Source organism: Eimeria maxima, genomic scaffold, assembly GCF_000499605.1.
Source record: "Eimeria maxima Weybridge genomic scaffold, Emw_scaff861, whole genome shotgun sequence".
In the NCBI taxonomy this organism is placed as follows: Eukaryota; Apicomplexa; class Conoidasida; order Eucoccidiorida; family Eimeriidae; genus Eimeria; species Eimeria maxima.
The window spans coordinates 5,001-15,340 of NW_013566818.1; the positions used below are offsets into that span (position 1 = coordinate 5,001).

Below are 10,340 nucleotides of genomic sequence, written 5' to 3' on the forward strand. Positions count from 1 at the left end.
TAGTAGCAGGATGGGGTGTTAGGGTTGTAGTAGGGGTTGTTAGGCATTTCCTGTCTTCTTGGTGTTTTTTTTCCTCTAGCAAGCGTAAACCCTAATTTAGGGTTTGGGGTTATATCGTAAACCCTAAACCCTAAACCCTTGAGGGTTTGATGTTTCTTCAGGGCAGAGTTACGTTTCTATGATCGTCTATTCACTAAACCCTTGCCAGAGGAAGAAGAGCCTGATCAGCCAGAGGGTGGTTGGCGTGCACACATAAACCCTAATTCTCTCAAGGTACGTATACCACCTTTCTAGGGTTTAGGGTTTAGGGTTTAGGGTTTAGGGTTTAGGGTTTGCCACAAGAGGTTCCATACTTAGTGTCCAGTCAATATTTCAGAAGTAGGGTTTAGGGTTTGCATCCCCCCTAGAAATTCTTGTTTTCTTTCTTTCGACTCGAACTAGGGTTTAGGGTTTAGCTAGGGTTTAGGGTTTAGCTAGGGTTTAGGGTTTAGGGTTTACGATTTTTTTTATTTCTTTTTTTTTTTATAGGTATATAAAGGATTTGTAGAGGCAGACGTTGCTAAGGAAGAACTTTTTCCTCCGCAATTTGTTGTACAATTTGAGCGTTTAGGGTTTTTTACGTTAGATGCAGATTGTGAATATGTATTAGCTGGTGACGAGAAAGGGTTTGGGGCTGCATGCGCATGCATGCATAATTATAGTAGAGATGCTAAATTATATAAAAGACCTAATCATATACCATTACCTATATTTAATTTAACTGTTAGTCTTGTTGAGGGATATACAGCAGACAAAGAAAAAGAAGAAGAAATAAAAAAAAATAAAATAAAAGAAGCAGAGGCAAGGAAGAAAGCAGCAGAAGAAAGACAAAGAAAAAAAGAATTAAGGGAAGCAGCAAGACTAGAGAAGGAGAAGGAAAAGGAGAAAAGAGAGAGTAAATAAATAAATAAATAAATAAAATAAATAAATATATAAAGGGTATACAGGAAGGTTTATACGTTATTGTTCTTTTATATATAGACAAATAAATAAATAAATAAATAAATAAATAAATAGTTTATTTATATGTGTATATAAATATAATAATATTAATAATATTATTAACAATATTACATTACTATTATTTTTAATAATAATAAATAATACACAAGAATGTTCATTCATGGGGCTGCATGCGCATGCATGCATTATTGCATGCATGCACGCATGCATGCATGCATGCATACGCATGCTGACTCTTAGTATATGTTATGCATGCAGCCCCAAACTTCTTTACCAATTAACACAAACCCTCCTATTAGGGTTGATTATTAAATATTCCTTTTTATTTATTTAATTATATTTATTTAATTATATTTATTTATTTATATTTATTTATTTATATAGTTATTTAATATTATTTAATTAATAAAAATAAAAAGTATTATTATAGGTAGTTATTTATCTATTAATAGATAAAATATTATTAGTTATTTATTTACTATATATATAGTAGGTATATATATCTATTAATATAATTAATATAATTAATTAATATAATTAATTAATATAATTATTTATACCTATAATAATAATAATAATACTATATATTTATAGTAATAATAATTATTTATTATTATTTATTTATATTTATATACTATATTATTATTATTATATACACCTTAAGAAAGTTGAGGTGTACGTACACCGCAAATAGCTAACAGAAACTATAAAATGCATGCACGCGCATCTTCCCCTCCTTATTTAAATGGGGCTTTCTGCTGCATGCATGCATGCTTGCATGCATGCATATGCATATTCATGCATGCATATCCATGCATGCACGCGCAACTCCCCCTCCTTATTTAAATGGGGCTTTCTGCTGCATGCATGCATGCTTGCATGCATGCATATGCATATTCATGCATGCATATCCATGCATGCACGCGCAACTCCCCCCTTTTCTTCATTCAAATGGGGCTTTATGCTGCATGCATGCATGCATAAATAAATGCATGCATGCACTCGCACCTTCCCCTCCTTTATTTAAATGGGGCTTTCTGCCGCATGCATCCCTGCATGCATGCATGCATGCATGCACTGGTTCCTTCATTACGGCATTGCTGCTGTGCGCGACCAAGGAATGCATAGCTGCTGCTGCTGCTGCTGCTGCCGCTGCTGTTGTTGCTGCTGTTGCTGCTGCTGCTGCTGCTTAGAAGCAGCTGCGCATGCAACTAGATATTTATATAAGAATAACAATACAACGAGCATAAGAAGAAGAAATTTATATAAATAATAAATATATATAAATAAATATATATAAATAAATATACATAAATAAATATATAAGTAAATATAAATAATATATATTTTTTTTTTCTTTGTCTTCTTCATAGCTACACATATAACTGCATTGCGTTGCTGCTGCTGCTGCTTCTGCTTCTGCTTCTGCTGCTGCTGCTGCTGCTGCTGTTGCATCCGCTGCTATTCATGTTTCTGTTCAAGCTGTTGTTTCTGTTGCTGCTGTTGATTCTGCTGCAGCTGTTGATGCTGCTCTTGCTGCTGTTGATGTTGCTGCTGTTGCTGCTGCTGTTGCTGCTGCTGTTGATGTTGCTGCTGTTGCTGCTGCTGTTGCTGCTGCTGCATTAGACGCGATCTGGTTCCCCAACGACTTCAATATATCCACCAATTTGCTGTTGCTGTTTTGCTGCTAGCATTTGTTCTGCTGCTGCTGCCTCATCTGCTGCTGCTGCAGCAGCAGCAGCTGCTGCTGCTGCTGCTTCTGCTGCAGGTGTAGCATCTTGTATACTATCCTGATTATTATGATCTGTTTCTTCATCATCATGTGTATTTTGCTGTTGTTGCGGTTGCTGCTGGTGCTGCTGCAGCAGCAGCGCAGGAAACTTGAATTTTTTGTGGTGCTGCTGCTGCTGCTGCTGCTGCTGCTGCTGCTGCTGCTGTTGGTGATTTTTTTGTTGACTATTTTTATCAATAAAAAAAAGGAAAGTAATAGGTATAAATAAAAGAAGACCAAGAATAATTAATAATAGATCTATAGGAAGGAAATTATAAGGATATAAATATAATAAATAATAAGTACTTAATTTATATAATGGTATACTTATTAGGGAAAATATTCCCCCTATTAAGGAAGAAATACCCAAAAAAGTACCAAAATATTTATAAAAAAAATAATTTTTTATATAGCAATAAATACTACTAAGTACAAAAGAAGCATAAATAAAAAAGAAACAAATAGATATATATTTATATATATAATTATTATTTATTATTATATTTATATACATTAATATACCCGCTATATTTATTATATATATTATCCTTATTACCCCGTACTTATCACTAAGATAACCTAATAGAGGACTAGGTATAAAGGATAATATATTCATTAAGGAAAAAAATAAATATATATTATTCTTTCCTTCTTCTCCTTCTCCTCCTCCTCCTCCTCCTCCTCCTTGTTGTTGTTGTTGTTGTTGTTGTTCTTCTCCTTCTTTTTTTATTATTAATTGTTCCTTGTTACTTTTTGTATAAAATTCTATACGTAATAAATTAACAATAAATATAGGTAATAATAAGAAAAATCTTTTATCTTTTAGGTAATATAATACTCCTTTTTCTTTTTCTTCTTCTTCTTCTTCCTCTTCCTCCTCTTCTTGTTCCTCTTCTTCTTGTTGCTCCTGCTGCTCCTGCTGCTCCTGCTGTTGCTGCGGTTGTTCTTGTGGTTGTTGTTGGGGTTCGTCATTGTTTGTATTTCCTTCGTTGCTGTTGTTGTTGTTGTGCTGCTGCTGCTCCTGCTGCTCTTGCTGCTGCTCTTGCTGCTGCTCTTGCTGCTTCCTTTGCTGCTGCTCTTGCTTCCTTTCTTGTCTCCGCTCTGTTGCCTCCATTACTTTTATTACTTCTTTGTATTCTTCCTCTGTTAGCAGCAACTTATATACAATATTATTATTATTATTATTGCTGCTGCTGCTGCTGCTGCTGCTGCTGCTGCTGCTAGTATTATTATTATTATTATTATTATTATTATTATTATTGTTAGTGTGTCTCCATGGAGAAAAGAAGGATAAAGGTAATTGTTTAATTAATAATTGTCTCCTTTCTTGTATTTGTGTATTTTTATCTAATAATTTATAATCATGAATAGATAAGAAAGGAGAAGAAGGAGTAAATATAATACAAATAAGTAAACAAATACAACATAATGCACCAATAATATATATAATTAATATATGCCATAGATAAAAAGGAGGAAAAGTATTCTTTTTATATATTATAGATATAATAACAGGAATAGAGAAAGAAAGGGAACGTACAGACCCCATTATACCTAATATAGTATTTTCTTTATAAGGAAATAAATTAGATATACATAATAGAGGAAAAAAGCCAGGATCTGCAGCCATCCCTATGAATATAAAGGATAATATATATAATATAGAGGAAGAGGAGGAGGAAAAAGAAGAAGGGGAGGAAAAAGAAGAGGGAGGAGAGGAAAAATGGGGAGAAAAAGAAGAAAAAGACAAAGAAGGGGTATAAGAAGACGTAGAAATAGGTGATGAATAAGAAGAAGAAAAAGAAGAAGAAGAAGAAGAAAAAGAATAAGAAGATAAATAAGGAGAATAAGGAGAATAAGAAGAAGAAGAAGGAGAAGCAATAGATAATAATGACCAACCAATTATATCCAATAATATAGCAAAAAAATACGTCTTTTTAGGTCCTATTTTATCTAATAGAATTCCCCCTACAGCAGAGAATATAAAATTAGATGCAAATGCTGCTGTATATAAATTATTTATTGCGTTTTTTCTTGCTGGACAGTCAATATAGGCAATAGATCCAACATATTGTACATTATTATTAGTACCAATAGAACCAGCAGATTCTCCTGTACCTTCTGATACCCCTTCTGCTGCTGCAGCAGCAGCAGCAGCAGCAACAATAGAGGAAGAAGAAGGAATGCATACCCATTCATAGGCACCAGATTTATATAATATGTCCTGCATGCCATTCCAGCCCCAATATGTACAGCCCCTAAGAAAAATAGCAACAAGAAAGAGCAGCAGCAGCAGCAGACGCGGTGCATGCAGAGGTAGAGGTTGCTGTAATACTTGTTGTATATATTTCTCATCTCCTGCTGTAGCTCCTTCTTCTTTTCCTCCTCCTCCTGCTGCTGCTGCTGCTGCTGCAGCAGCAGCTGATTCACTACTCCATTTCTTATATAAAGCCCCAATGTTCTTTGCATGCGCTTGTCTTATATAATTCAATAAATGCTTCTTATCTCCTGCATCTCTTATACCTATTACCTCTACTATTGGCTCCTCTCCTCCTGCTGCTGCTCCTGCTGCTGCTCCTGCTGCTGCTCCTGCTGCTGCTGCTTCCGATGAGGATGCTGCTGCATCTGCACCTAGTAAGACTGCTGTCTCCTCTCCTGGAGGATGAGGAGGAAGAGGACCTGTTGGTGGGGTTGCTGCTATTGCTGCTCCTGCTGCTGCTCCTGCTGCTGCTCCTGCTGCTGCTGCTGCTGTTATTGCTGCTCTTGCTGCTGCAGGAGATAAAGGACGTTCTTGCTGCTGCTGCTGCTGCTGAGCAGTCTTAGAGATCGCACCATTTAGGGGTTGTGCAGGAGACATTTTCTTTATTCTTTTTTTTCTCCCTTTTTATTCTTATTGTATATATAGATTATATATATAATAAAGACAAACAAAGACAAGAAAAGAAAGAAAAGACAAAGAAAAGAGACACTCTTAATGGGTACATTAAACCCTAATAAAAGAAGCAAAAGTTTGGTGTTTATATTGAGGGTTTTTATGGTGTTATATTTATATGTCTACAAACCCTAAACCCTAAACCCTAAACCCTAGACAGGATCTGTTGGAGGGTACGATGGGGGGGTTGCTGCTAATTGTAAGTTAAATGGGACAAAGAAAGAAAGATAATGACAAGACATAAACCCTAAACCCTTTTTTAGGGTTTACAAGGAACTAGCGATGAATAAAGGTGTATAAGTATGACGGTCCTCCATCCGCCCTTATAAGGTAGCCTAAGAAAAGGCAGAGAAAAAGACCTTCTTTATTTAATTTGCATTTATACACCTCAGCACATTTAATAAATATAAATAATAAAAGAAATGTTTTTCTTCTTGATTGTTGTTAACAACAGCAGCAACAGCTGCCGCCACCCTACAGCGCTAGCAAGCTGCGGTGTATACACCTTGTCCAGTGGTCAAGGGGGTAATTAGGTTGTTTTTTATCGTTTTTCCTCTATTAAAAGATTCACACAATATTAAAATTATACTTTATTTAAATAATACACACAAAATTGAATAAATTAATTTAAAAAACACAGAAAAAGCCTAAAAAAACAGACAAAGCGCTTCTGTTGTGCTTCTGGCTCGACAGCAGCAGAGGAGAGGATACACCACGAGGATATTAACTAAATTTGCCGGTAAAATTCCCTTCATTTGTTTTCTTTTTAATAAATTCAATATATTAAAAAGAAATAAAAGAAAAAAGGGGAAAAATGAACCCCTATAGTGCTATATTATACACCTGTAGGTGCCACCTACAACACCAACCTCTTTGTTTCCTTCTTTTTCCTCCTTTTACCTCCTTGTGTGTACATTTTATTCCTTATAAAATAAATACTTATAAAAGGCAATAAATAAATACCAATACCCCTCATAAGGGAGAATTAAGATATTTATTCACTCATTAGGGTTTAGGGTTTAGGGTTACAGCGCTCCTCCTCCGGCAGGTTGCAGCATCTCCTATGCTTTACATCTAAACCCTAAACCCTAAACCCTAAATTCTACAACATTAGAACCGAGCACGACCCCTCTCCTCTAAACCCTAAACCCCTAGACCGTAACTATCCCAAACCCTAACTAAACCCTAGCCGAAACCCTAAACCCTAAACCCCCAGATCCTACGCAGCCCAAACCCTAAACACTAATTTTTATCCCAACAGAGCAAACCCTAAACCCCAGAAACGGCCCTAGGCCATAGCCTAAACCCTAAACCCTAAACCCTTGACAAAGTAGGGGGAAGGAGAGCTGACGAAATACTTTAGGTGTCTCCTTTTGTTGTTTGTTTATGAATTAAAAAGACACAAGAAAGGAGACATAAATGTATATTTATATATAAATATATAAATATACAAATAAATATAAATATAATGTATATACTACATATAATATATGTATATAATAATGTATATTATATCTACTATATGCATACTTATACAAACGCCAAGAGACAGGAGAAAAACGTACGCCTGCCTGCATGCATGCATGCATGCAGGTACTAACATATATGCATATGCATGCATGCATTACCTTGCATGCATTACACTGCATGCATTCCCTTGCATGCATGCATGCATAAACTTGCATGCATGTATGCATGCGTAAACTTGCATGCATGCATAAACATATATGCATGCATAAACTTGCATGCATGCATGCATGCATGCATGCATGCAAGTTTATGGTGTATCTTCTGTTTTTTGTTTTTTTCTTTGTAGGAATCTTGCCCTTGCATTAGCTAATTGCAAAGGAGACAATTTATTAGGAAAGGAGACACTTTTTATTTCTTTATGTTCCTTGAATGGTAATACCATTTCTTTTGTTATAGGACAAGAGGCACTACTGCTGCTGTTGCTGCTGCTGCTGTTGCTGCTGCTGCTGCTGGTAGAGTCAGGAGTGGGAGAGACAGGCGAAGATCCGGTTGGCTCTTCTTTTATAGGTCGTTTTTGCTGCATTTGCTGCTGCTCTTGTTGCTGTTCTTGCTGCTGCTCTTGCTGCTGCTGCTCTATCCCTTCTGTCTTTGCTGCCTTTACCTGTGAAGCTGCTGCTGCTGCTCTTGCAGCAGCAGCAGCAACAGCATCAGCAGTACTACCAGCAGCAGCAGCACCGCTCCCAGCAGCACCACCAGGAGTAGCAGCACCAGCAGCAGCAGGTGCAGCACCAGCAGGAGCAGGAGCAGCAGGAGGAGTAAGTGCAGCAGCACTCCTTGTAGCAGCACCAGATCTGAGTAAATAAGCATGAAAAGAAGAAAGATCTTGTTGTTTATCTGCTGCTCTTTCTTTATCTATTTTATCTTTTTTCTCCATTTCCTCCATTATCTTTTGTCTCTCTATTAATCTTTCCTTATAACTATTTGTTATAAATACTTCCTCTATTTTTCCTCCTTCTTTCTCTCTTTCTTTCTTTATTTGTCTCTCTTGTATTATTTCCCTCTCTAATTGTCTCCTTTGTGCTTGGACTAACATTTTCCCTATAAAACGAGCACGGGGGGCCTCCCGTACCCTTTCTGGGGGCCCCCCGGGGCCCCCCCCCAGTCCACCAGCTCCACCTGGCGATAACCCATATACCACTGAGGGGGAACGAGAGGAGGAGGCCCCTAGGGGCCCCCTTGGCGACTCCTCCTCCATTTTGGGGCCCCCCAACTCTGAGGGGCCCCCACCACCAGACTGGGGGGCCCCCCTTAGGGCCCCCTCCGCCTCTGCTGCTAATATATCCGCTGTTTGTCTATCCTTATTTATTTTTTCTTGTATATCTTTTGTATAACCAAGATATATACGATGTGATTGTGCCTTTTGCTGCTGCTCTTTTGCTGCTGTGCTGCTGACCTGTTCGTACACCTCATCATAGGATAATGCCTGAGGGTCCTGCTGCAGTAAATTATTTATTATTTCTTTTTCTTGTATATTATTCTTACGAGAGAAATGATCTAAAGATAAACGGGGTATTTTATTCCCTTTCTTTTGCTGCTGCAGCAAATGTTCTGCTGCTTCTGCTTCCTCATCTAGTGCCTGCTTGAATACATCAAGAGGAGCACGAGGTCCTCCTGCTGCTGGTGCTGCTGCTGCTGCTGCTGGTGCTGCTGCTGCTGCTAAAGGGCGTGCGCCTGCTGCAGGCTTTGCAGCTGATGATTTCTTCAAAGAAAAGGAGAAACTCATCTTATAGGAAGAAGGGGCCCCACAGGGCACAATAGGGGCCCCTAAAGGGTACTAAAATAAATGAGTAACTATATTGATGTATTAAAGGACAAATAAATAAAAATAAAGAAAAGAAAGAAACACACAAAAAGAAACAATGAGGGGGTACAGACACCTCAATGATTTAATACAACAAATAAAATAAAGGGGAGATAAACAACTACATAAAAGAAAAACGAACAACATTCACCCTACACACACTGCTGTTCGTGCTGTCACTGCTCTGCGGCTGCTGCTGCTGCTGCTGCTGTTGAACCCGTTGTTGCAGCTCTGCTGTCTATAAGTCTATTGCTAAATGTAAAAGAATTATTTTGTTGATTTTTAATTAATAAAGGAACAAAAGAAGCGGAGAAAAGGCAAAGAAACTCAAGGCTCCAGGGGCCCCCGTGAGGCATCAGGGGCCCCCCGACGCCAGTACACAATTGTGCAGGGAGAAAAAAATATAACTAAATAAAAGACGAGAAATATTTTATTTTAGGAGCAAATAAAATAAATATAAAGTAAAAACAAAGACAATGCCCGACAGCTGCGTGCTTTGGGGCTGGAGTTCTTGCATGACTGCATGCACGCAGGTAAGCACGCATGCATGCATGCCATGCATGCTAAGAGTTACTTAGGAGAATCTATATGCTAAATATGGTATTTATTAAGGAACAATTAAACCATGTGTACAAATAGGTATTTAGGTTGTATAATGCTACTCTTCCTGTGTAGACATAAGCAGCAACAAAAGGAAGAAAATTTCTTGTTGTTACGAACCCAAAGAGTATGGCTTATGTTACGTTACTATTATAATTAAAACATATATAAAAGGGGAGGCAACCTGCACGTATATTAGTAAAAAAAATGTGCTGCTTTGTTGGTCACCATAGAAAGGAAGCAACAGAGTACGACTACCAAGACGACAGAGCCGACTACGGGGCTCGAACCTGCGACCACCAGCTTAAAAGGCTGGCGCTCTACCGACTGAGCTAAATCGGCGTGTGTGTGGAGGCGCTAGTTGGCATTTTCCTGTTTTCTTACTGTACAGCAGCACCAACAGCAGCAGGGGCGGCTCCCTCAGGCAGCCTTCGGCCTCCGTGGCCTTCGCCTTGATGATGCTGCTGCTGCTGCTGTTAACCATGCAAATAACAAGCGCGCTCTGCTTGTTGCTGCTACCAGTACATCTTTATCTAACACTCCCCTCCTCCCTCTTTTCAGGCTCTGCTGCTGCTGCTGCAGTAGTTGTCCTCCTTTTCTGACGCGAACCTGCTTCTGCTGCTGTACTAGGGGTGGCGCGCATACCCGCATGCATGCAGAGACGTGTAAGCGCTTACAGCCAATGGCGCTTAATTATATATATA

At 38.2% G+C, this 10,340-nt stretch overlaps 3 protein-coding genes across 3 annotated transcripts in view; 1 reads left to right on the forward strand and 2 right to left on the reverse strand.

Annotated features, from left to right (window-relative positions):
• EMWEY_00044560 (glutaminyl-tRNA synthetase, putative) overlaps positions 1-382 on the forward strand; it is a gene marked incomplete at both ends in the record, with an annotated part of 4,190 nt that extends 3,808 nt beyond the window's left edge. Inside the window, one exon of the mRNA XM_013482941.1 lies at positions 343-382. Coding sequence (XP_013338395.1) covers positions 343-382 — 40 coding nt within the window. The remainder of the gene's footprint in view (positions 1-342) is intronic.
• Positions 383-2,624: 2,242 nt separating this feature from the next.
• Positions 2,625-5,630, reverse strand: EMWEY_00044570 (hypothetical protein; the record flags this gene model as incomplete). Its single annotated transcript, XM_013482942.1, has 4 exons — positions 2,625-2,858; positions 3,330-3,916; positions 4,865-4,997; positions 5,304-5,630. The coding sequence occupies 4 exons, from the start codon at positions 5,628-5,630 to the stop codon at positions 2,625-2,627; spliced, it is 1,281 nt and encodes a 426-aa protein (XP_013338396.1).
• A 1,852-nt stretch (positions 5,631-7,482) lies between these two features.
• On the reverse strand, positions 7,483-8,958 carry EMWEY_00044580 (hypothetical protein, conserved; the record flags this gene model as incomplete). Its single annotated transcript, XM_013482943.1, has 1 exon — positions 7,483-8,958. The coding sequence occupies one exon, from the start codon at positions 8,956-8,958 to the stop codon at positions 7,483-7,485; it is 1,476 nt and encodes a 491-aa protein (XP_013338397.1).
• Between the last annotated feature and the right edge of the window lie 1,382 nt (positions 8,959-10,340).